At 31.9% G+C, this 26,621-nt stretch overlaps 4 protein-coding genes across 8 annotated transcripts; 1 reads left to right on the forward strand and 3 right to left on the reverse strand.

Moving 5' to 3' along the window:
* On the reverse strand, positions 1–1,052 carry LOC137814320 (large ribosomal subunit protein uL14x/uL14z/uL14y). The gene is made up of 4 exons (XM_068616992.1): positions 938–1,052; positions 569–853; positions 437–478; positions 1–257 (listed from the first exon to the last, which is right to left on the reverse strand). The coding sequence occupies exons 1-4, from the start codon at positions 948–950 to the stop codon at positions 175–177; spliced, it is 423 nt and encodes a 140-aa protein (XP_068473093.1). The 5' UTR covers positions 951–1,052; the 3' UTR covers positions 1–174.
* A 1,164-nt stretch (positions 1,053–2,216) lies between these two features.
* LOC137814321 (probable inactive histone-lysine N-methyltransferase SUVR2) lies at positions 2,217–7,975 on the reverse strand. 4 transcript variants are annotated; one of them, XM_068616995.1, is made up of 12 exons: positions 7,794–7,975; positions 7,537–7,645; positions 7,156–7,362; positions 7,030–7,065; positions 6,419–6,917; positions 5,661–5,830; positions 4,640–5,461; positions 4,220–4,482; positions 3,380–3,446; positions 3,204–3,254; positions 2,771–2,867; positions 2,217–2,447 (listed from the first exon to the last, which is right to left on the reverse strand). In XM_068616995.1, exons 3-12 carry the CDS (start codon positions 7,336–7,338, stop codon positions 2,431–2,433), a joined length of 2,205 nt encoding a protein of 734 aa, XP_068473096.1. In that variant the 5' UTR covers positions 7,339–7,362; positions 7,537–7,645; positions 7,794–7,975; the 3' UTR covers positions 2,217–2,430. The 4 variants fall into 4 exon arrangements, with proteins under 4 accessions (XP_068473096.1, XP_068473094.1, XP_068473097.1 ...); XM_068616993.1 differs by having other exon boundaries at positions 7,024–7,065; XM_068616996.1 differs by lacking the exon at positions 7,794–7,975 and having other exon boundaries at positions 7,537–7,787.
* A 6,046-nt stretch (positions 7,976–14,021) lies between these two features.
* On the forward strand, positions 14,022–15,480 carry LOC137814322 (plasmodesmata-located protein 1-like). Of its 2 annotated transcripts, none has more exons than XM_068616997.1 (2): positions 14,022–14,930; positions 15,126–15,480. In XM_068616997.1, exons 1-2 carry the CDS (start codon positions 14,195–14,197, stop codon positions 15,263–15,265), a joined length of 876 nt encoding a protein of 291 aa, XP_068473098.1. In that variant the 5' UTR covers positions 14,022–14,194; the 3' UTR covers positions 15,266–15,480. The 2 variants fall into 2 exon arrangements, with proteins under 2 accessions (XP_068473098.1, XP_068473099.1); XM_068616998.1 differs by having other exon boundaries at positions 14,041–14,930; positions 15,132–15,480.
* A 7,825-nt stretch (positions 15,481–23,305) lies between these two features.
* LOC137816060 (protein MAIN-LIKE 1-like) lies at positions 23,306–24,453 on the reverse strand. The gene is made up of 2 exons (XM_068619161.1): positions 24,220–24,453; positions 23,306–24,145 (listed from the first exon to the last, which is right to left on the reverse strand). Exons 1-2 carry the CDS (start codon positions 24,451–24,453, stop codon positions 23,306–23,308), a joined length of 1,074 nt encoding a protein of 357 aa, XP_068475262.1.
* Positions 24,454–26,621: the final 2,168 nt, after the last annotated feature.

A 26,621-nucleotide genomic window follows, 5' to 3' on the forward strand; every position in this document is an offset into this window, starting at 1 on the left:
TAACCAAAAAACCAGCTCTTATAAACTATCAATATCTCCCATCAAAACACTTCTCACTGAGAAGTCAAACAAAGACAAACTATATGTGACGCATTGTCTGCAATTCAACCTAAATAAATATTAAAAAACAACTTAAAGTAAAGAAAGACATTACAAAAACACTAGAAACCCAACTTAAACAATAGCATTGGCAGCACTTGCAATTCTGGGCCAGAGATCAGCACACTCCTTTCCAATTGGTCCGGTAATAGCAGAACCTACAAATTCAAGTGACACTCCATCAAACACAAAACCCAACAAGTAACACTGCATAACATGACCATTAATAGCAAAAACTCAATCACAAACACTAAACGCATTTAAAGAACAACAACAATTCAAATTGCAACTAAACACTATCGAGAGAAGTTCCATAAGTAAATTTCACTGTCCATACCTTTCATTTCACCTTTTGGATTCACGATAACACCGGCATTATCTGCAAACCAAAACGGACAAATAAAAAATCATTCGAAAACAACAACGTAATAAAAAAAACATCAATCAAAGGCGAGAGAAAGTGCAATACCTTCGAAGTACATGAATACTCCGTCCTTTCGGCGCCATGGCTTGCGCTGACGGACGATGACGGCCGGCAACACCTTCTTACGGAGATCGGGCTTTCCCTTCTTGACGGTGGCCATAACCATGTCTCCAACACAAGCCGAAGGCAACCTGTTCAGCCTCCCCTTGATCCCCTTCACTGAAATGATATAGAGGTTCTTGGCGCCAGTGTTGTCGGCGCAATTCACCGTCGCCGCCACCGGCAGACCCAGTGACATCCTAAACTTGTTCCCCGCCGATCCTCCGCGACCTGAAACGCCATAAAATGGTTAATTAAGACACGATGATCGATTTCGAGAGTAATTAATCAACGCATTCGACTGTTAAAACGAACCTCGCTTCGACATTGTTGCGTCTCGGTTGAACAACAAACCCTAGGGTTGCTTCTTTCTGTTCTATATATACATGCTGACTAGGGTTTAATCGCCATGGGCCTGGGCTTGGCTCTTATTTCGGCCCATTACTATTCCAGGCCAGTTTCAGTGTTTAATATATTTAGGAATTATATATGGAGTTTTATTTTATGCACACGCATGTGACAAAATATAAAATGTAGTTTAAGAAAACTTTTTTTAATTAAGTTTCACTCTAGTTTAATATATTTATTCTCTATGTTTTGGATAATGAAAATGAGATTGGTCTATCTATTTTCAATAGCTAAAATTTATTAATACAGTTGTATATGAATTTTTAAAAATAAATAACAAAAATATAATTTTATAAATGGATAATAACTTGTTTACAAAAATACTGATATACTCTTTATAAATTAAAAATAAAACTGTATTAATAAATTTTTTCACAGAAAGTATTTTAAAAATGCATCTATTAAGTAAATATTTATATTTTCATTCGTTAGTCGCACCTTATCTAAGAACCAAAATATAAATACACTCTAAAAGAAAACTTTCAAGAGTAATTTAATAGAAGAATTTTGATTATGTAGATACAGATATTTTAGTCTATGTCATCTACACATCTTTATCTTAATTATAAGATAATATTTTGAATTCTTTTTCCTTTCTATAACACTATTTTCTAATTGCCCCCAGTATTAATTATTTTTTACCAAAATATCCTTAATTATTTTACTTCATAAATAATAAATGTTACAAATTGCTTCTGGGCCTAGAAAATCAAGAAATAAAGAAGTTAATTTTAAAAACAAAAACTCTACCATTATTATTATTTTTCCATGCATTAACAACCATTCATCTACATCTAGATTTAAAAGTTAATTTTGATTTTTCGTCGTTTACCTTTGCAATTTTCTACCGAAGTGTGGACTCTCAAATGAAATATCATTGCTTTAGTCAGTTTTCAATCCATTTTCTCTTTTAAGTTGTATTATTCTTCTTACTTTGTTTTGTAATTTCAATTCTATCTTTATTTATTTGATTCGTCCCATTAATGTTCTTGTATTTTTATAATGATTTAAAAAATTTATTCAATAATTGTTTTGAGGCAAATTTCTCATTATTTTTTATGATTTGAAACAAATAAAGATATTCAACTCTTCTTGATTTATATACCCATTAGTTAAATAATTCTATACTATATACCCGTTTCCGTTAATACTTCATGCATTATGCTTAACATAAACTCGGACAGAATTATTAATGCCTAAAGGCTACTTTCTTTCTTGATTTTTCTGAGATGACTGCAGTTTTCAGAAGGCTGTTAATAGTAACTTGTATCCAACCTCCAAGCAAAAAATAATGGAAAGTAAAAACACAAAAATGACTAATTCAGTTGGTTGGAACTTGTTCCTATTACTAGCATCATCAGACACAAAACTGGTTTGGCAGAGAATGGTCATCATGCAACTCACGATCTGAGGGATCCTGCAATACAAAAGCGTAAATCAATTAGTGAAATTATGATAACGATTAAACCATGAATTAGTAGCAAACATACACTATTTAAATATAGTAAGTTGAGACCACCCTAATAACTAATGAGTGTTTTGCAATCACACAGGTAAAGCATCAAACTGTTCAGCTTGGTTCAAAGCTCAAATTTGTTTTGAACGTCTGAATCCTCACCATTACTCAACCAGACTAATAATTGTAAAGAAAATAGGGAGTGAAAATTGAAATAACAGAAATAACATGTCATATTTTTATGTTGAAGGCAAAACAACACATAAATGGGAGAATGAACTAACTATTTGATCGCTTAATATTCCTGCAGAATTTACTGCCACATCTGCACCGGAAAAGCTCAACAGACTCATCGTCATCATCAAAGTTGATGCCGTAATCCTGCAGATACACCATGCATATAAGCTTTCCATTACAAAAAAAGGCCCTTGACTAATTACACAATTTGAAGTGAACTCTACATAAAAATGATAACCTATGATGTTTGGTAACAAATGGCCTGCCAACCAAACTACCTAGTATACATGGTGGCATTACCAATTAGTAACCAGAAACAAATAAAACCTATATTTTGATAATGAATTACTCAAATTAACTCAACCTTTGTTGCCAATGCTCTACTTAATATATCAGACCAATTAGTACGAACTACACAAAGAAACTGCAGGAATCAGTGCAATATATTCACCAAACATGTTAAAGAACAAACTCACGCACCCAAGTGAGTTCTTCTTGGGCTGCTATTTTTCTGGATGCAAAGAACGCAAACTGCACATTTGAACACATTAAAAATATCAGCAAGAATATTTCTGTTCTATAGAGCATTCTCCCGAAATGCCAACAAAGGTAATTAAAAAGTGGAAATGGAATTAGTGGGTTTGCTAACTTCTCACATGATAGTACTGATGAGTTGGGCACTCAACTTCAACTGGGATCTCAATCAAGTTTGCATCCAAGCATCTGCAAAAATGAAGCAGAAATACTAAAAATCTTCTGATTTACAATAGACAGATAATGAGTACAATGTCTGCACAGCCACATGGAAGTGTATTGTTAACATACCATCAACCCAGTGATTTTACTATTTTCATAACTTCATATACAAATCTTCAATAGCACGATGGAATTTTCATAATTAAAAGTGAAATTGAAAATCAAAACAGAAAATATTTTCTTTAAATGAAAAAATTCTAAAAAATTTACTTATCATAAAATCAATTTCAATAGCTGCAAAATTGATTTTAATAACCTAAAATCTAAAATAATGCATTACAATCACGGTAAATACCAACTTTTGTTGAGGAAAAAGTCGTTTGTATGTGCCAAACCAAGCAACAAACCACTTATATTAATTTCAAAAAAACTCACATGAAACAGTAATATTTACTTCTTTTAATAAAGATCACTAATAAGAGATAATCAACCCAGTGGTTTTGTGATATTACACAAACACCTGATTTTTTTCTACCCCTACAATTACGTCCCTTAATTGTTTAAAAAACATTACACCAAACACCCTTTTTACATTATCCTTTTTGAAAAACGTTACAATGAGTTTATGTTAAAAACGCAGATATGTTTGTGTAGTTTCACGAAACCTCAAGTGGGGCTGGTGTAATTTACTAAAATAATTATTTTAAACACATAATAAAAAAAAGTACAAAAGTCTCTAGAACTAAAACCTTTATAAATAACTGCAAAAGACACCTGTGAAATATGAGAAACCTCAATACCTGTGATTAATAAATCTAGCAGCATTTCCATATGATGCCGCATATAAGCAAAGAGCTTCCCTATCCTTCACAACTCCTAAATCCCAATCTGCATCCAATAAAACTGGGAAAGTATATTTCCCACTTTTTGGATTTTTCATGTTCCTCTCGTGCAACTCTTTGACAGTTAAAATTTCCCCAACGAACTCGCATACAAATGTGCCTTTTGGAAGATCCTCTAAGGTTCGAAGACCCCACCCTTTTCCGTCTGAAGTTAAAAACACCTGAGTAGCACATAATAGCGAAGGCATATCTAAATAAATTTCTAGCTGGGAAAAATGAATTTGAGAACATAAACAATGAAATAATGTCACCTCAGTGATTTCAACATCATAGACAATACATTTTTTTACTAGTGGCAAAGATTACTTAAATAATCACCTGCAACTTGCAACTTATTCCACGCTGGACAACCCGGTTGCCACACTGTTTTCCACAGCCACATTTGCTCCAGCACTCTTTGATAAACTTCTGCTTTAGGTGTCCTTTACATGGTTCTAAACAATCATCATTCTTTGATCGTTCGAACGGACAAGCTTTGCAATAGAAATAATTTTGGGAATCGCGGTTGATGGCGATACATTCATCCAAGAACGCTTCCTTTAGCAGGCCTTGTGCAGTAAAAGCAAATTCACCCCCAGTTTTATTTGTACAAGGACATGGTTTTGATGACAATACACAATTGCCCTTACAAGTTGAACAACAATCCCCATTCCCAATACGAGATAGAGAAAAATTAACACAAGCATTTCGGTACACAAGGTTTTGGGGTATGTAGTGAAAGGGTGGAGGAAGATCATTAGTAGTGTTATTCACCCATGAAATATTCACTCTTTCTTCACCCTTTGCTAGGTCATTAACATTGTGAACAGCCCTTGCATCATTTTCAGTTGTAAGTTGACATTTTGGAACAACCACTAAGGTACCTGAATATGCGGGTACAGGATCCTCTAGCTCCTTCCCACCATTACTTTGTAAGAAACCATTCGTCCCAAACTTCTTGGAAGCTAGTACAGCATCATCCTGATCACTTGGGTAGGGTAGAGAACTAGGACCTTCAGGTTCAGCCAAGGAAGGAGAAGACCTAACACTGATTGACCCATTTGCCATGACTGGATCTTTATTTTCTCTCACAATGGGTGAAACATTGGTCTCGGATTCCTTTGAAACATCATCAGTTTGTGTTATCTTTACACATTGTTCCTGTGAATTATTATTTGAATCAGTTACAAATTCCAAATGCAGTCACACATCTCTCCATAATTCCAGGACAAAAATAAGGGTCAGAGGTTGTATATAATTGCAGACATGTATACTAAATTATTTTTACAATTTGTTCATGGCTATGCAATTGAAAATCCAGTTCCCAAGAACTGAGCTTGCAGCTTAGAGAAATTTTTACCTCTCCTATAGATGGCAATGCTACATCTACATCAGAAGTTGGTTCTTCAATTGAGGACAAAATAGTATATTCATGCTCAACGTCTTCATCTCTGCACTGTGATACCATAGTATCGTGGTCATCTTTCTTTTCAGCTGCACCCATTAGAGAGTCTCCTCCACTTGGTGGTTCTTTTGAGCGAAAATAAATAAAAATAAAACTCATCAACACAAAGTTTAATGTGGGGTTAGAAACAGAATAGCGAAAAAAAGGTACAAAAGTAGCATCTCTTTGGTTTAACTGAAATACAAGGGAATTTCTGAATCTTCGAAGGAACCAGGGATCTTCCACATAAAGAAGCAACAGCGAAAATGATGATCATATGACAGATTTTCAGGGAAAGTAAAAGTTGTACTGTATGCAATTAGAGACTTGCTTGCTGCATGTGCAAATGAAAGCATGTGGTGAGCTCAGAGCCAGCATTTCAGGGAGGGAAATCAATCAGATTCTATTCCACTGAAACTATTTCACAGCTCAGCCAAAATTGCACATTAACTTCTTTTCTTTTGAGGCCCGTAGGAATTAAAGTCTTTTCCTATATTTTCCTAAGAACAATCCACCTACTCTGTCTGAAGCATAATATTACCAACAAAGTACAGTACTTAACATTGGGTTCAGTGAAAGTCTACAATGAAGTAAAAGTCACCACCAAGATCTCACAAAACAGAAAATGGACAGAAAGTAAGAAGCCACTCATCAAGGCATAGTAAGTTGAATACCATAAGGGATCACAGCAAGGGGAATCTCACAATCTGGCAAATGATCAACAGGCTCATCCTTGGGCTTGATAAAAGTAAATGGAACAATCATTTTGTTATTGACCAACGGAGCAGCTCGTGGTTCAGCTGGTGACTCTTTCAGTGGTTCTGCAAGGGAAGTATGGTCAGACATAGACCTTCCCCCTCTGGGTGTAACTTGAGGTGATACAGGTTGCTTTCCCTTGTTGACAATAACATCTTGTGGGGGAACATGAGGAGCATCATGCCTTGCATTTCCATCAGATAATGCAGCCCTGCTTTGAGGCTGCAGCCTGGGACTAATTTCAGGCACTGTGCCATCTTCCAATTTTGGAATTTTCAACGGAAAGGAGGCTAAATTGTGGACAGGACTAGTTAGAGGGCGTGAAGATTGACCCTCTTGGCCTCTCAAACGCAACCTCTTCAAAGGTCGTAAAGGCTCCTCAAGCATATGAGCTTCTTCATCGTCTACTTCTCTATCCTGGATGTTTGAAAAGCCACAACACATTTCAGCAGCCATAGGTATAATTAAGAGCGAGAAACAAATGCGGACAAACTCAGCAACATAGAATAACAAGAGTTAGTACCACAACCTTCTTGTTTTTGTTACTCTGGTCTGGCTCCAGCAACTGTCAAACCATATCAAGCAATAGATTAGTCACGTAAAGAAATGATCCATTATGTGGATACTGGATAAGTAAGATGATTCCGAAATACACCTTATTTTCTTCCTCCTCAAATATTGCATCAGCCAGAGCCCTGTAACTCTCTTCTTCAATGAGTTCCCAGTTTTTATCATACAATTTAAGCAGCCTCTTCAACACTGGTTTCACTTTTGATTCATGAATCCCGATATTTGCCATTGCCGAAAACGCCGCTGTCACTCTTGGATTCGGCGCCATTTATGATCCGCCAACCGCCACACGCTACAAATTGCAAAGCACAATTAAATTCCAAAGACAATTCACATGGAAGAAAAGATGCAACATAATATTTAAGAGCAATTGAGCTACAGTGCTAAACAACCTTAAGGTACTAAATCGTGAAACAAATAGCAGAGAAGATCTCAGCAAATGAAAAACACAATTAACAATCCATACCTGTAGCCGACAGAGAAAAGGCGGAAATTAACGGTCAAAGAAACTGCAAAAGAAAGTCAAAGCCAGAAATGGAACACGACACATTGCATGGTGAAATAGAACCTGAAACCTGCGAGAAACAAAAGAAATGTGGTAGGAAATGTTGAGGAAGAATATGGAAGGTAACATGCATTTTCTTGATGGTGGGAGGGAAGGGAAATAGGGCAGAATAAGATTGTCGAAAGAGAGAAAAACGTGAGAAACTGGTTTCACTGTACCTGCTATTTCACTCTCAGCTGGTTAGGTTTTACAGTGAGAAGTGAATGAAACTGAACTGTGGCCAGAACGGTGAAGAATCACTCGCTTTCGAACTGTAACAGTCCTTCACCTCCAACACAATCTTTGCATTTTACCTCTAACCTATTTCTTTGTTGTCGAATGAATTTATTTAGGATTAACCAAAATTTTGGTTCCTCTAGCAAAAATATATTTTAACTTTTTTGTAAAATTTAAACATTGTTTTATATATATATATATAATCTATAACTATATATATGAAAAAAATTTATAATCATTTCTTTTATACAAATATTTTTTGGTTTTACCCTTATTTAATATATATCATCTTAGTACAATAACTTTAAATTATTGTTATATGACAGTTTTTATGTGTTAACTAACTCCTCACTCTTCTTTTACTTTCTTATTTAAAGGCAACAACAGAAATAAATAGATCATACTCTCTCTCACCCTCACACTCCTTCATTCCCACACACGTATTTCAAAAAATTTAATCACTCTCTCGTTTTATTTCAAACAACCTTAAAATCATTATTTTTTTTTATCTTTCATCAAGTGAATCCTAACATATCATCGCACTCTGATCCGAAAATCACAAATAAAAAAAAATAAAAAAGTTTGAAAGAGGAAATCAAAACATGTGAAGAAAAAAAAATATTGATTAATCAATTCAAATTTTTTTACATGTTATTTTTTATTTTGAGTCATCCAAAATTATTTTTATATGATATTAAATTTCTATTTAAAAAAAAATACGATACACAATGCACTAAAAATTGTCTTGAGTTTTATAATAAGATTTAAATATTACAAGTAATAAAATAATTGTCTCGTCGACATTAAATCATTTTTTTTTAATTTTTCGTATACAAAATTATTATCGATTTACCTGACCTGCATATTCATTTACCTTATTTGTTTATTTATATTAAAAAGTAATTTCAACTTTTCTACGATATTTTTCACCAATCTTCCAAAAATTATTTATTTATATTAAATGATTATTCTAGTTTCTTTTTTTTCAATATTTGTCAACTAATCATTTTAAGAATATTATTTTTTAAGAAAAAAATATACAAAGAAGTAGCTTTAAATGTCTTTTCTTTTTTATAAATTTGTGACATAAAAGTGTAAAGTAAGAGTTTTACATCATACAAATATTTTTACTAGTACGAAAACATAAAAATCGGTTATATACTTAAACAAAAATAAATTAAGAATTAAAAACTATCAAATTAACCGTAGATATAAAAGTTTTGATATATTTTCTTGACCGTAGTTACAACTATGATTACTGTTAAATATTTATTATTTAAGTTGACCTTTGTCTTCCTTTAACACTAATTTATCTCATCAATAAAAAATCATAAAATATATTAAATGACATTTAATTTGGTGCATAATAATTACACATTAAGTTTTTGGCAAATTTTATGTCTAGTATTTACAAAAAAGAAATGTTTATGGAATCCATAAATATCTACAAATATAAAAAAAAAATAGTTAATATACTTTTAGTTCAATCAAATACGTGTTTTGATTTCGACACGGTAAACTTTTTATTTGTAGTTTTTCTAAAATTAAAAAATATTGTTGACACGTAACTCGAACTAATTAATATTAAAAAAAACATGTTTATTTTACAAAGACTACAAATATATTTAATTACAAAAAAATGTTGTTGACACGTAACTCAGACTAATTAATAAAATGAAATAAATGTGAGATGTTAATTCAGTTAAAATGTGGTAATAATGAAACTGTGTATTAGAAAATAACTAAGTAAATTAGAGTAATTAATATGAATCTAATTTTATTTTTTTAATTAGAAAATCTAAAGATTTTGAAAAAATGATTACATTATTATAATGTTTAAAGATAATCACTACATATAACAATTCAACTTAAACATTTCTTAATAAGAACTAATAGGATGAGATAGATTGGCATTTTGCCGTCTTTCATGGTAAACTTGTAGAGTTGTATTTAACATAAAAAGGAGTTTAAGATAAGATTCAAAATAAAATTTTGTCTCACTAAGTATTTTCAAAGATGCTCAAACTTTACATATTTAAAGTTGTTTCTTATAAGAAAGGAAATGATTGTACTTATTCATGGCCAAGCTTTGACAAAAACTGAAAAAAAAAACATTTTAATTTTTAAAATTCATAATTAGATAAAAAAAAAAAACATAATCAACTTCATGTATTTTCAATATGTTTGTGTCAAATCTTTCATGCTTAACTCACTTTTTTATTATCTTGTTTTTTTTCTATACTAAGACTTTTTTAGACTCCTATTAAATTTCAAAATTTATAAAAGTTTTCGTGCTATGTATCACTATGTAACTTCATCTCAGTTATATTGACACCTCAAACAACAACAATCATTTGACATCACATATGCTAACAAAAACGATACATAGGTAAACTATACATATTCATAAAGAATTATAAGAATAGACTAGATAAAAGCCTATTATACCAGTGAAAAATGGTTTTATATGAATAAATTCTAAATTAGCCTAACTTATCAACACATGCATTTTCTTCACGAAAAATATAAGTAGGTTTAAACTTGATTTTCCACATTAATTAAGACAAATATTTCATCGATTACGAAACATTAACGGAACATTAGTCATAACAGTAAATGCAACACAAACCAAGGCGAAACCACATTTAAGTCAGACATTAGTAAGTCTCATATTTTGAGCTTCATTCATATCATGTATAACTCCATAAAACTCAACAACCATAGTTGTTGTTTGAACGTCAATAAACACAAAGAAAACACCAATAAATTCCCCCATAATTTCACAAAAACTACCTCCACTCTAACAGTTTCATTAGTGTTAGTTTTAACTTAGTGTGGTGAAGGAAACTCTCAGGAAGATGACGAATAACTTTATCACTACAACTATTAATACCAAAGAGCTTAATTACGATCTAACATATCATTATTCATTGATTCTCAATATTTACAAAATTTTATACCTTTTAATACATTTTTGGTTTGGTAAGGTTAATAACAAATTGGGTTAAACGTTATGATTTGTAACTATTTTTATAATTAATGTAATTTTTATTATTATAGAGTTACAATTTTTTTAAATTTTTTACTAATAATACAACAGTATTTATGTCGCACATAATAGATTATTTTCAAATAATAATATCGTTTTTCATTCCCCTATATTTGATAATTGATTATGTTTTTATTCTCATCCCAGTTTTTTTTTTTACGAAGTAATGCTTACATTCATGTTTTTTCTTTTATTTTAAATAAAATAATAATAAATCAGTATTATTAACAAAAAAAATAACATTGATAATAAAAAAATAACATGGTAATAATATAAATAGATAATAAAACTTAAGATTAACAAAAACTGGTTATTTTTAACATTTAATTTTAAAATAAAAACTTTTATTTTATTTAACTTTTTCATTTAAATAACCTTTATTTTCACCCATTTTTATATATTTGTTAACTAAACAATCTACTATTTTCTACTATATTTTTCCTTTTTTTTGGTTATTCTTTCCTCTTTATTACATATAAGCTTAGTATTGATAAATATATCAAAATGTGGTTTAATCTCAACATTTTCTATATTTTAATATTAAAACTAATAACATAGCAATTAAAAGATTTAATTTTAAATTTTATTTATTTAAAATAATGACCTAAGTTAGAAAACATAAGTTGCAATTCAACCGGTTTCACATAAAGCAATTCAAACAAACACAAAACTCTAATACTTTTTCACTAAGTCCAAACCTTAACCACCTTCACAAATTCACTTTTTTTCCTTTGGCATAGTACATTGAAAAATCCAAACTTGAGGATAAACAGGTGAATTCTAATATCAAAACAAGAGAAAAAAAAATCATATACACATTACTGATATTTTCATGTAATATAATACAAAATATTGGTCAAAATAAATTAAAAATTCATAGAACATTTTTAATGAACTTCGTTAACCATGCTACTAAAATGTAACTTTTATTTCTCTCTCTCCATCTCTCTAATTTTCTTTCTTATCTCTTTATTTTTTACTCCATACATAATTTATTTTATAATTTGATCGCACCACGCTTTAACTAAGAAGTTAAGAAACATTTATATCCAAACAAATTCTCAAACTAAGTAAGTTTATATTTGTTATAAAGATTATTTATTATCTATTTTTTCTTAGGATTTAGTTATTAATGTCAGTGGATCAATTGAGAAAAGTAATATTCTCAACTTATCATACTATATACTAAATTTTTGTTTTGTTTAGATAACTTGCATTAGGCTCTTACATTTTAAAATTTATCCATGTTGATAGTCTAAAATTCTGGAGGTTGCCTGGAAACCAAGTAATTAAGGTAAGAGAAACTAACTTTAGTTTTTAATAGTATCCTAAGTTAGAAGATTTGAATGTGAAAATGATGTAGTCCCTATATACTGTGTTGTTTGTTTATATATTGTTTAAACTTGTAGAAATATTATATTTTGATGATTTAATATTTAAGTGTTATTTTTTTTTATGTTAAATAGACTTTAGAATGTTGTGGAATGCGATTTGAATGATATTGTATGAAATTGAATTCATACATCTGGGATAATATATGTCTTGGGTATTAGACCGGGTGTTAGTTTCTGATAGAACTTACTCAATACGAGTCTTTCAGAATACGTCAATTGTTATTCTGTTTGTTAAATATCATGGATGTATAGGTTTATTGGGGATTTATGTGATTACTTTATGTTGGGATTTAAAGAAAATTGAATAAGTGAAAAACTAATAAATGTAATTTGGTTTGCTTTTTTCATTGAATTGTATATATTATAATATTTTATTTTCATTAGCTACCCTTATTTTTTGTTTTTGTGTTGTAAATTGTAATAATGACTAATGAAACAAATGCAAGAGAGTTTGAAGATGTTATTTTGAGTTTTGTATTGTAAATATTGTATTTATGTCAATCGTATAAAAATTTGTAAAACTTGTATTATAATAATTAGTTATGATTTTGGGTGTTAAATATATTATCATATATAATAGTTAATAAAACTCTTAACAATTTTTATAATTTATTAATTTATCAAATTTAATATTATAAAAAGAAAGTGAGATTTGGGAAAATGTTGTTTTTTAATTTTTATATATAAATATTAGTTAATTTGAATAAAATTTAGGTTTTTTTAAATATACATTAAAGTAAATACAATTAAGATTTTTTTTATAAATATTTCTTGCATTAAATCAATAAATTAGTAAACATGAAAATTTTAACAACATTGTTGATCAATGATCGAAAAATGGAACAGAATGTCTAGACAAGAGAATTACACACAAATTAGGTTACATTTTATAATCACTTAATACATTGAACTAAAAAAATAGACAGTATCGAATTCTGAAATATATTACACATTTATTTTTGGAGTAACCGAAACAACATCAAAAGAGGAATTCCACTAATTTGACAAGCAAATAATTTCTAAATTAAAATATTAATATAGTCTCGTGACACAACTGTCCATACATAGTCATTTTTTGCGGATATAAGTATAAAAAATTAAATTAAATATATATTTAGAAGGATTGTGTTATTATAATTCATAATATATAGTATAATTACTGTCAGAGTATGCTAAATAATAGTATTATTTTAGAGTATATTAATGCAGGAAATAATATATAAACATATATAGAATCTTTTAAAACAAACCTCTTTTTTCATATATATATAGAGAGAGAGAGAGAGAAATTATGTATAATTTGTTATACTAAGTCATTATGCATCAATTTTTCATGGAAAGGTCATGCACCTAAATTCAAAATTTTATAGTTTAAAATTACTTAATGCTACATAATTTTAAATTACATAAACATGTATTTAATTATTTTAACTAAAACGAATTTTAATTGCTATATTGCTTTCATAAAAAAAACTTAATTCTTATTATTTTTTCACTTACCTCAAGACATCATTTACAAACTTGAATCTATTTTTACTCACTCTTTCTATATCTAAATAACTCACTTCTCAGTCTTTTCCTCCTTATTTCGTTCCTTTTCACATCCACGTGAAGAATCAAATAATCTAATATCAACATTTATTTTCACCCATTTTTTATTTATTTGTAGGGTGCAATGAAAAGTTAGCTTTAATTGGATCCTTTTTAGTTTTGGTCAAAAAAAAACTCTGGGACTTAACAGCAACAGAAGCACATGATGAAATGGCATTCCCTTTCAATCAAACCCCCAATAATTTAACCTCAAAACATAAACACGAATTAAGCAGACACAGTTAATGACATTGCTTCATTGCTTGCATATAAAAAACAAGAAACACTAACTTCCACAACCACCTCCGAGATGGGTACACTCAAAACAAAACACCACATTCACACGCTCCTCTTTCTCACTGCACTCTTCCTTTTCGTTTCCACACCCACCTCGCTTGCAGACAACACCAACTTGATCTACAAGGGTTGCGCAGACCAGAAACTGCAGGAGCCCTACACGCAGACTCTCAAACCGCTGTTATCGTCCTTGGTGGCAGAGTCGGCGCAAAAGGGTTTCGCCGCGACTACGCAGAACGCGCTCACCGGCGCGTACCAATGCCGGGGGGACCTCACCGCCTCCGACTGCCACAGCTGCGTGGCCAAGATTCCGGACATGCTGGGGCGCCTCTGCGGCGAGGCTTCTGCGGCGGCGCGCGTCCAGCTCAGCGGGTGCTACCTGCGGTACGAGGTGGTCGGGTTCAAGCAGGTTGCCGCGACGGAGCTTCTGTACAAGGTTTGTGGGGGGCGGAGGGTGGTCGACGGCGGGGGGTTCGAGGAGAGGAGGGACGCGGCGTTTGGGATGGTGGAGAACGGCGTGCAGAGCAGTGGGAGCTTGTTCTACACTGGGAGTTACCAGAGCCTCTATGTGTTGGGGCAGTGCGAGGGTAATTTGGGAAATGCAGATTGTGGGGCTTGTATCAAGAGTGCTGCGGAACAGGCTAAGGATCAGTGTGGCTACTCTATTTCCGCTCAGGTTTATCTTCAAAATTGCTATATCAGTTACAGCTTTTACCCCAATGGAGTTCCCACTTCATCTTCTTCCTCAGGTCAGTGCACCATTCTTCAAAAATGAAAAAAAAAACAACTTTTTTTCTTGATGTGATGTGTGTTGGTTATTTGTTCGATTGATTTTTGGATGATTTAATGAGTGGGGTTGTGAAAGGGATTTGCAGGATCTGGGTAGGTGGGGTTTGTGAGAATTGAATAAAAGACTGATTTTTTTGTTTGTGTGTGTTTGGTAGGATCAGAAGGAGGAGGAGGGCATCCACACACGGAGAGGACGGTGGCGCTTGCGGTGGGTGGGGTGGCGGCTCTGGGATTCTTGATTGCTTGCATGCTATGTCTGAAGTCGGTGTTAAAGAGAAGAGGTGGGAAGCGTTAGAATCATCATCACAGTATTATTTTTGCTTTGATACTTGTTCTCATTCTCACAATTTTGTTCTTCAAAGTTGTTTTAATATTAACAAGTGTTTATAAATTTGATAAGACTGATATTTTGGTGAATTGGATCATGTGTATAGAGACACCTTGGGATTCGTATATCAGATTTTAACATCTTAGGTGAATTTGAATTGAATATACTTTTGCCTTTGTATAGTTCTGATCCAAGGGATATTTGTGATGAGTACTGAATGGGATTTGTGGTATGAACAGAAGAAAGTGTGCAATAAATCCCTGTCCCCACTACATTACTTTTTAGCAATGAGATGAGATGACACCTTTTCTTCATTATTATTTTTTTCTCAACACCAGCTTCAGTTCTTGCTTCCTTTACTTGCCATGCGAAGCAAAAGAAAAGTAAAAAGTAAAGAAGTAAAAACTCACACAGTGTGTAAAAATTGCTATAGTAAAAGAAAATGGTAAAGTTGTTCTATAAAGGTTGGAGACAAAACCTTGCACACCATAATTTCTCATTGGTTATCTCTTGGCGTGATTCTCCAGAAGATGTAAAATGTTATCAAAACACATTTTTTTCTTAGTTATTAAGAAATGAAAAGTGCTCTTAAAAGGTGTGACCAGACTCCATATTGGACCATTACACCATTTTGCTTTCTTTTGCACTCAATAATAATAATAATATGTAAAATGATAAGAAACATTAGGCATAAAAGTGGGAAAAAAGGTAGAAAGGTGAAACAAAAAATCCGAATCAGCGTTATTAAAGACTATATGTCCATGTCCACTGCAAACCAGCAATGTCATTTTTTTATGGCAAATTTCCTAAAACAAACACAGATGATTGGGTTTTAAAATATATATATATATATATAACAAATATATATATATATATGAGATTTATTGTTGAAATATATACCTTGCTCCTAATACTGTTTCCATTAATAATAGCAACACCTATAACATTTATACCTAACTTTTTAACAATAAATTTTGTTCAGATATAGTATTTCTCAAAATATTTTTTCATAAATAATTAATGATAAGCAAAAGTTTCGTGATGTTTTAGTGATTTCACTTGTAATCCAATCATAATAAATACATTTTTTTTATCCATTTTCCAAATTGAATTGGAACTTATATATACATCTTCCTCAACTATAAATAATAGAATTATATATACTTATTAATTAATTTTACCCTTTTTAATGTATAAATCATAATTGTCTTGATTTTTTAATCACCTGATGCAATAATACATTAAAAAAAATCAGATCAATTTCAAAGTAGCAAACGTTATCCAATTATATTTTTCTTAATTTTAATACTCTATGATACTTCCATGATTCAAAGGAGTTATCAGTTGTTGTTATTCTATAAATTATTTTTCCATTTAGAATAATAAATAAAAAAATCTCTAAAATCTTCACCAAGAACAACATTTCCACCAAGTGGGTTTTCAATTTTGAATCACATATTGTCTTAAATAGTTTTATCTAACACCTCAAACACCTGTCACTTGGTAGGAGACAACTAGTTAAAGAGAGCTAAAGAATATAAGCAAAATGAAAGCAGGAATGAAATGATGAGTTGAATCACCCTTTAAACATGAAAATGTTCATGTGTGACTATGATTAATAGATTCATACTGTAACCCCGTAAACAGTCTCCCACCCTCACACAGTCACCTTTTCTTCTTCTTCTTCTTTTTTATTCTCTCTCTTTCCCAACTTCTCTTTTCTTCATTCTCTCTTAATTTTTTCTTCTAATTTTTATCTATTTTAGAATCTGATCGTATCACGCTGTAGCGGATGACTTAAGGAACATTTATTCCCGATCAGATTTTTAAATATAATAATTTCATTTTTACTCTAAAGATCTTTTATTCATTGTTTTTTTCTATGATTTAGTTATCAACTTTAATATGGTCAGTTGAGAAAAATGTTTTTCTCAACTTGATTAAGCTCATACTAAAATTTGGTAATGTTTAGATAACTTGCTCTAGGTTCCTAAATTTTGGAGTAGTTCCCTTATTTGAGGTATAATTTCTATAATAATAAGGAATTTAAGGTAAGGAAAACTAACTTTAATTTTTAATAGTACCCTAGACTAGAAGATCTGAATGTACGGAAAACGTGATCTCAATATTTAATTTATGAGTATTTATCTTACATGGATATTGTTTGTTTATATATTGTTTAAATTTGTAGAAATATTATATTTTGATGGTTTAGTATTTAAGTTTTGTTTTTTATGTTAAATAGGATTTTGAATGTTGTGGATTGCATTTTGAATGATATTGTATGGTGAAAATGGTATGAAATTGAATTCATACATTTGGGATAATGTATGGAGTGATACTTGTTTGTGTATTAAGTATTGATGTTTACATGGTAACAAAGATCTCTGAGCTTCACTGATGAAGAAAGATATAATCAAGTATGTAACTACTCGTTTATCTTGTAAAAAAAAATCAGGCCGAAAAAATAATGACTAAGAAGTATGTTACATGGTATGAGATAGATTAAGGAAGACTATGCACGTTCTACTTATGGAAGATAATGATATACTTGAGGTAATGCAAATAATTGGTGAGGTAAATAGTCTCAGTTTGACAAAAGTGGTGAAAAGGTGGCATTGGGTATTGTAACTAATGTTAAGGAAGTTTGTGTTTGGTTGGGTTATTCTTATTGTTTCATAAGGGTGAGAATGATTAGCACATGGTATTGGATGGAGTCAGATGGTGGTAGATCTTACTCTTAGTTTTAAGCAAATGTCTTTAGTAATTGATATTGCACGTCCTTCTAAATATGAAAATATTATTGCTCAAAGTGTGAAAACAAAATGAGCTAGTGATGTTGACACCCATATATGACCATTAGAAAGTAAAAGAGGTTTTCCCAATATGGAAAGAATCCATTTTGATTTAGTTATACCTATCTCAAGGTTTTATGGATTCCATTTCTTTGGAATTTAGTGTTGCCTATATTAACATAAGCTTGGATTGGATAACATGAATTAGAGATATGCTTGCGGAGAGGTTGATGTGAGATGTCTTTGTTCATGTTAGAATACAACAAAGTCATGGATCATTGAGTTAGGTCACACCAAAATCTCTTAGGCAATTTGACAATAACCTTTGAGCAAAAATATTGCGAAATACTCGAAGATCATGGCTTTGGCCTAGATCATCTGTTTGGGATGGAGGAAAAAGACATTGAAGCATTCATTGATGTGCACCAGGAGGAAGTTAGTCAAGCAACAAAAAAAAAACTTAGTATATTTTTCATCACTTTAGTTATCAGCAACTCTGAGCCAAATTTTGAGAATTATGATGATTGAAGACATATCTTCGATCAGGCAGACATCTGATGCAGATAAATGAAGAAGACTGATAAGTTTCTCTATGGGCAATCATGATTTTATGAGAGTTAAGTCATTAATTGTTATAAGGAAAGTAATCACATCTAAGAAGATGACTCCAAAGTTTATAGGTTCTTACTAGATTCTCAATAGAATATTTATACTGCTTATAAAACTGTTTATCTCTTCCATTAACCGACATTCATTATGTCCTTCGTGTATCGTAACTAAGGAAGTATATATAATTGGTCACAATTATCTTTTAGTTTCTGATTTAGTCAAATAAAAGATCTCTCTTTTAAAGTGAAGTCAATTAAAAATTTTGGGTTTTAAAGTAAGGTAACTTCATGGCAAAAATATCGACATAGTCAAAGTATTGTGAAATTTCATATGATGTGGTTCCACTAGAAAAATAAAGGAGAAGATAAGAGAATGATATCCTAATATTTCTTGGTAAACTAATTTTTTAGGACGAATTTTTTTTGAGTTGGGGATAGTGTAACCCCCGTAAACAGCCCCCCACCCTCACGTAATCACCGTTTTTTATTTTATTTTTATTTTTTCTCTCTCTCCCAACTTCTCTTATCTTCCTTCTCTCTTAATTTCCTCTTCCAATTTTCATCTATTTTAGAATCTTATTGTACCACGCTGTAGCTGAGGAGTTAAGGAACATTTCTACCCAATCAGATTTTCAAACAGAGTAAGCTAATTTTTACTCTAAAGATCTCTTATTCTTTGTTTTTCTCTATTTGGTCATCAATCTTAGTAGGGCCAATTAAGAAAAGTGTTTCTCTCAACTTGATTAAGCTCATACTAAAATTTGGTAATGTTTGGATAACTTGCTTTAGGTTCCTATATTTTTGAGTGATTATCCTATTTGAGGTAGAATTTAGATTAGAATAAGAAATTTAAGGTAAGGGAAACTAACTTTAATTTTTAATAATATCCTTGGTTAGAAGATCTGAATGTGGAGGGGACGTGGTCCCAATATTTAATTTATGAATATTTATTTTGCTTGGATGTTGTTTGTTTTTATATTGTTTAAACTTGTAGAAAAATTATATTTTGATGGTTTAGTATTTAAAGGTTGTTTTTTTTATGTTGAATAGGATTTTGAATGTTGTGGATTGCATTTTGAATGATATTGTATGGTGAAAATGGTATGAAATTGAATTCATACATTTGGGATAATGTATGGACTAATGTTTGTTTGTGTATTAAGTATTGATTCCTGTGTGGTAACAGGGATCTTTGAGTTTCACTGATGATCTAAGTCACATAGACTAAGATACGGGTGGTGAGAAGCTGATGGGGGAGTTTATGCACACTGTGACATATGAGATGCACGACTTTGGTTGTATTAAACTTACCATGATCATTTCTCTTAGATTCGTTGGTAATCTTTGGATCTGGTGTTAGCCTATAGTAGGACTTACTTAATACGGGTATTCCGAAAGGCATCGGTTGCTATTTTGTTTGTTGAATCTCCTGGATGTGTAAATCCATGTGAGATATATGTGATTGTTTTATGTTAGTATTTTAAGAAAATTGGATAATTTGAAAATTGATTAATGTAATTTGGTTTTCTCTTTTGATTTAATTGTGTATACTATAAAATTTTATTTTCACTAGCTTAGCTTACCCTTACTTTTCTTGTTGTATTGTGAACTACGATAACTATACTATGTACATAAGTAGATGATCATACAAATGTCAGAGATTTTGGAGGGCTTTAGAATGTTTTTTTAACCTTATATTATAAATATTTGTATTTTTATAAGTCATAATCTTATAATAGGAATGTTTTGAAAAACTCAAAGTTTGTATAAAAACTAATAAAACTTCTATTATGGTAGTTAGATTTTTTTTTTTTTAGTATTGCACATACAACTTAATAACATATACAAAACTATGAATATTGATAATCAATTACATGAAGTTAAGAAATAATATGACAACGAAAATAAGAGAAGAAATCACACTAGAAAAAAAAAAGTAAACAATTGAAACTAACAAAAATATAATGATGGATAAGAGTTATAAATTGAAGAATACATCACTTGAAGAACGTCTTCAACATAAGTGCATACGAGAATCACCACTAGAGTCACATGATATTAAGATAATATTTAAATAATGAGAATCACCCTAATAGTATACAGTATTCTAAAAGTTATTTGACTTTTTCATATATTAAAAAGTGATTTACAAAAGAGAATTTACATTGATCCGAAATATCACTGTTTAAGAGGAAAAATTCAAAATTAAAATTTGAGATTCTAAAATATCCTAAGTTTGATTGAATTTTTGAGGTGCATTTTAATTTCACACTCATGTTTTTCTTTTTTATCCTTACTTTTTTTTTCCTCCTCTTTGGTTGAGCCTCACGAGTTGCAATTGAGCTTGATTGAGTATTCAATTCAAGTCCAAATTTAATTCAAACTATAATTACAAATAAACCAAAATTTTAAAAAATTAAAGAAATTAATTAAGTCCATAAGCTAGAAAAAAAGAAAATAAAGAAATACTTGTGTGAGTAAATAATATTGTCTTTTGTAACATTATCTAAAATATGTGAATGCTTTTTTTATTAATAGCCATTGTAATTTCTTAGTCTAACTCGACAAATATTGTTTGATATATAAGTTTGAATTTATTGAATCTACTCATTGAGTTACCAAAAAATGTGAATTGTATTACAATTTTTTTTGTGTAACAAGCAAGGCATTACTTATATTCAGACAAAACCCCAAAAATTTCACATTATTATACATTTACCAACTTTGTTTTTTTACAATTAGCTGTTTGAGAACCTAAATTATCTTGACCATTGCTTAATTATTAACAATAATTATTATACTTAAATTTCATTTAATATTCAACGATCAAAGATTTATTCTTCAACCACTTTCCAATATATACCTTATATTGGTATTTAAAGATACACCAATCCCTAGGTCTCTCCTCATAAGTAAGTTTGTCTGTGTTTTTTAGTATTTGTTTTTACCAGTTATGCAATTTCAAACGTTTAAGAGAAAATGCATAAAAGTGTTTGTTCTAAAGTCTAAAAGTGACAGTAATCTCTCAACATATCAATCAAACCTAATTCGGTTTATAATTTTAATAAAATATACTTAATTATTCACTGAACCGACAAAACAACCATTCATCTTATATGAATAGGAAATTTCAGATCGTAGTAAATGCTGAGATAATTTGAAGATGTTTATTTATTTTTCTTAGACTACTATATTATCTACATGTTACAAAAGACAAGCTAAAAATAAAAAAATAGACACTAAAATAGTAAATTAGTAAAAACAAACAAAGGGTTTTGTGAATTTTGGGATGACGAAAAAAAAGGCCACGGAGCCCAACAAATGCGAAGTACCCAGGTCATTCCTTTCGGGCAATTGCTTCCTGCACCCGATCAATTGTGATTGGCACACGACACATTTTTAAAAATCCTAAAAGGCCCTTGTCTTCTTCATTTATGAAAACATTGAATGGTGAGGAAGAAGAAGTTCATGAATGTGTGAAGCTTTGGTTTGAGCTGCAAAAGAGAAGGTTGTGCTTCGTTCATTGTTGCTAAGTTGAGTGTAAGCTTCGTTTGCCAAGTTAATGAGGTAAGTAATCCATTTTTGTTCATTTTTGGTTTTTTTCTCGAGCTCAGCTGGTCCCGGATATCGAAATCCGAAATTATTTTTTTTCTGCCTACGGATATTAATATCCGAAAGTCAAAATTTTCAATACGGATAATAATATCCAGAACTAGTATTTGCCTACGGACGCTGATATCCGTAGTTCATATTTGCCTTACGGATGAAAATATCCGTAGTTCATAATATTGCCTTACGGATATATATATCCGGAAGTTAACTGTTGATATTTTTTTAGTTATGGATTAATTTATCCGGAAGTGAAGTGTTCATTTTTTTCAGCAACCGAATGGATACAACAGAGTCATACATGGGAGTTTTAGGGGAGATTGATGTGTGGGATGGATTAGATGATGTTGATCTGGAGCAGGCAACAAGTTATAACGCATTAGATAATGAACACAGGGCACATGAATGTAGTGAGGCATTTTCTACAAATGAGGTGCGGTCAATGTTGGGTTGTGAATGTTTTTTATATGAATTATTTTTAAATTTGGCATGATGATCAAGATGTTCTTTTAAATTTTTAAGAATGTTATTGTAGGTATTTCGTGATCGAGATGAGCTGTTAGATTGGGCGAGAAGTGTTGGCTATAGTTATGGGTTTGTCATTGTTATATTAAGGTCAGATACATGGACGGGCCAACGAGGAAGGATGACCTATGTATTGTTAGGTTGTGAGAGAGGAGGTAAATACAGACGGTATAAAAAAGAAGTAGATGTCAGTCAAACTGGAAGTAGGAAGTGTGAGTGTCCTTTCAGATTGCGAGGCAAACCAGTCAAAGGTGGTCAAGGGTGGAAGGTTGAATTAATTTGTGGTTCTCACAATCATGACTTGGTAGAGACAATGGTGGGTCATCCCTATGCTGGAAGGTTAAGTATAAAGGAAAAGGTTATGGTTGAGGATATGAGTAAAACTGCGGTGAAGCCAAGAAATGTTTTACTAACCATGAAAGAGAGAAATGAGAAGAATGTGACAACGATTAAGCAGGTTTATAATGAAATCACTGTTCACCGAAGATCACAACGAGGTCACTGAACAGAAATGCAACAACTGATGTTGTTACTAGAGCGAGACAGGTACCTTTTCCAGCATCATACAACCTGCACCGAGGTTGATCTTCAGAATACAATGCTTGCATACGTCTCATCCCTATAGACGGGAAATGCTCATAAATCCACCCCTGTAACAATGTTGCATAACCAGCTAGTTGCTTTGTGTTTGCATAACTACAATCTCCTAGCTGCTCATACATGTGAGTTAGGGCAGCTGCTGCCCAAGAATATCCCCCGGTAAGCCTCAAATCAACAAAAAATCCAAGATAAAACACACTTACTGATGTAGCACTCTTGTCCGCAAAAATAGTGCAACCGACAAGGTGAAGTAAGTATGCTCTGGCAACCACAGTCCACTGCCTCCTTGAGCATGCATCTTGATACACTTCTCTTAACCAGCTCAGGCGCACATGAGCTCCCCGGCAGTGTCTTGTTTCTTCAGATGCAAGTGCACGGTCAACACGGAGGGTTTCTACCAATAAATCAGTCGCCGAATCAGAATCTAAGGTTTCCTGCGTGTAAAACTGACCGACAATGGGTAAATGTAACAAATTTGACACATCATCAAGAGTGATGGTCATCTCCTCAACGGGTAAATGAAAACTGTTTGTCTTTGCATGCCACCTCTCTACAAAAGCACACGGCAGTCCTCGGTCTAGACTCTCATACCTAGCATGAAGCAGACCACCTAAGCCAGACAATTCTACAACAGCTTCTATGCGCTCATGAGGTGCTCCTAACTTATTTATCTTCCTCCCATGTGAAACGACCTTCAGCTCACCACGATCCTACAATAATCAACATATATCATCAATAATCAGGAATACATAACAAATACAAAAATTTATTTTTCATTACTTACCAAACCATCCCACAACTGTTTGGCTACGCGATGTTCATAATTAACAAGTAAGGACTTATCCAATGACCCTCCTGGATAGCCTTCATCATCAACTTCAACTTCTTCTTGTTCAATATAATCTTCAAACTCTTCATTTGGAATTGAAGTACTAGGCCCACCCCGTTTTCTTCTAATCGATGCAGTTGGACGCACACGATCCAAATTAGAACTTCCTCCACCTCTAGTCCGCACCATCTTACATTTCATAAAAGTAACATTCAATCCAACATATATAACAAAATTATAACACATATAGTTTAAAACACTTGTGAAAAATTTCACACTAATACGGATATTAATATCCGCAGAACAATAACAACATTCCGGATAAAAATATCCACAAGTCAAACGTAGCTTACGAATAAAAATATCCAGAACCCACTTTTGAATTACGAACAAAAATATCCGGAACCTATTCTTGAACTACGGACAAAAATATCCGCAAGCCACTATTCAAGTGCGGATGAAAAAATCTGGATGCCAATATTCATGTGTGGATAAATTTATCCGGAAGCTAATGCTGATCTACGGATAAAATTATCCGGAAGCAAATGGTGATCTGCGAATAAAATTATCCGGAATGCACTACTCTACGAAGAAAAAACGATGAACGGTACCTTGACTTCTTTGACGATGAAGCTCACTCACGACGAAGCAAACCAACTCTGCGAAGGTGGCTGACGGTGTCTCCCTGCAACTTCACGGTGGCTCAAGGTGGTTGCTGCTGCTTCACGGTGAAAGGCACAACTGAAGAAGAAGAACCCTATTTGTTGGGTGCTTGCATTGGGTGCAGATCATAATATATGTGTTTTTTATTTCATTAAGGGTAATATGGTCTTTTCACAAATCTGATTGGGTGCCAGTCACAAAGCATTGGGTGCAGGGAGAATGTGCCTTCCTTTTGAGTAACCCATGTAATGTTGGCTATTTCTTCCTGCATCCCTATATTTTTCTTCTTGCACCTCCACGTCTTTTAAAGTACCAAAACTAACCTTGTCTTTTTATTTGAAAAGACACCATTATGGTGCTTATAGATTTATGGAAATCGGGTTCTAGGATATTTATGGATTGGTGAATCTGGAATGTTTTTTTTTTACTTGTGTATTGGTGAATCCGGAATGTATTTTTTGACTTATGCATTGGTGGATATGGAATGCATTTTTTTGACTTATGGATTGGAGGATCCGGAATGCATATTTTGACTTGTGGATTGGTGAATCCGTAATTCTTTTTTTGACTTTTGATATTTGGTTGTGGTTTTCAACAATTTGTTGGAATTTCAAGGTAAGATGTTAATTTGTAAAAGTATGGACAAAACCGAAGGATTTTGACTTCACTATTAATCAACTTCAAGACTCGATAAAAAACATAAACATAAACATTTTTATCCAATCACCAAAGCTTGATCTTCATATGTAGTTGTGGGGTTGTAATCGAATTCATAAATCAATAAGTTGTGAAACGTGATTCATCCACTGGATTATTGAAGGAGTGCAGAAGAAACACTTGAAGTATAATATTAAAGTGGATAGATCATTGTTAACAACTTGTGAAAACCATGTGACCTATTTGTATGATGTGAGTGTATGTTCGTAAACAATGACATGAACGATGATGATTATTTATATATTTTATGTTTTTAGTTGTATTCCTACTTTGTAATTTGATGAAGCTACACATTATTTACATTATTATTTTAAAGGGTAATAAAATTAGTTTTTACAAAATCGAGGCGTTTATAATAGCCACAATGTATGTTTACATATTAATTTATGAATTCAATTACAACCTCATAACTACATGTGAAGACCAAGCTCTGGTGATTACATAAGAATGTTTATGTTTAAGTTTTTCAATGAGTCTTACAATTGATTAATAATGAAGTTAAACAAATTCTTCGGTATTGTCCATACTTATACAAATTTACATCTTATCATAAAATTGCAACAAATTATTGAAATCACAACCAAACATGAAAAGTAAAAAAACACATTCCGAATTCACCAATCCATAGATGTTGTGGAACCAATATTTCGAAAACCTATAAAACTCATATAGTTGCCTTTTCAAATAAAAATAGCAATGCTAATTTTGGTATTTTAAAAAATGTAGGGGTGGAGTAAGAAAAATGTAGGGGTGCAGGAAGAAACAGCCTGTAATGTTTGTGTTCTTCAATGGTGTCACGAGTCCAACGCCAGTTTTAACCAAACAGGCCCATTGCATCATAGCTTGTTACTACGGACGGTTCAGATCGCAGCATTATCCATCACGTACGGCATCAGATCTAACAGAACCATCACGCGCCATGGAGCCGCCAACTCCCACTTCTCCACTATATAAGTGTAGCACCTCACGTTTTTATT

This window comes from Phaseolus vulgaris, chromosome 1 (assembly GCF_000499845.2).
Source record: "Phaseolus vulgaris cultivar G19833 chromosome 1, P. vulgaris v2.0, whole genome shotgun sequence".
NCBI classification, from domain to species: domain Eukaryota; kingdom Viridiplantae; phylum Streptophyta; class Magnoliopsida; order Fabales; family Fabaceae; genus Phaseolus; species Phaseolus vulgaris.

Coding starts and splice junctions, on each gene's coding strand:
- LOC137816060 (XM_068619161.1), bottom strand. CDS start 24,453: ATGGTGCGGACTAGAGGTGGAGGAAGTTCTAATTTGGATCGTGTGCGT. Junction 24,146..24,219: donor AACAGTTGTGGGATGGTTTG/GTAAGTAATGAA, acceptor TGATTATTGTAG/GATCGTGGTGAGCTGAAGGT.
- LOC137814322 (XM_068616997.1), top strand. CDS start 14,195: ATGGGTACACTCAAAACAAAACACCACATTCACACGCTCCTCTTTCTC. Junction 14,931..15,125: donor CACTTCATCTTCTTCCTCAG/GTCAGTGCACCA, acceptor TGTGTTTGGTAG/GATCAGAAGGAGGAGGAGGG.
- LOC137814320 (XM_068616992.1), bottom strand. Junction 479..568: donor AGTATTCATGTACTTCGAAG/GTATTGCACTTT, acceptor TTTGGTTTGCAG/ATAATGCCGGTGTTATCGTG. Junction 258..436: donor TCCAAAAGGTGAAATGAAAG/GTATGGACAGTG, acceptor TTGAATTTGTAG/GTTCTGCTATTACCGGACCA.
- LOC137814321 (XM_068616993.1), bottom strand. CDS start 7,338: ATGGCGCCGAATCCAAGAGTGACAGCGGCGTTTTCGGCAATGGCAAAT. Junction 3,255..3,379: donor CAACTCATCAGTACTATCAT/GTGAGAAGTTAG, acceptor TCAAATGTGCAG/TTTGCGTTCTTTGCATCCAG. Junction 2,868..3,203: donor CCCAAGAAGAACTCACTTGG/GTGCGTGAGTTT, acceptor GTGTATCTGCAG/GATTACGGCATCAACTTTGA.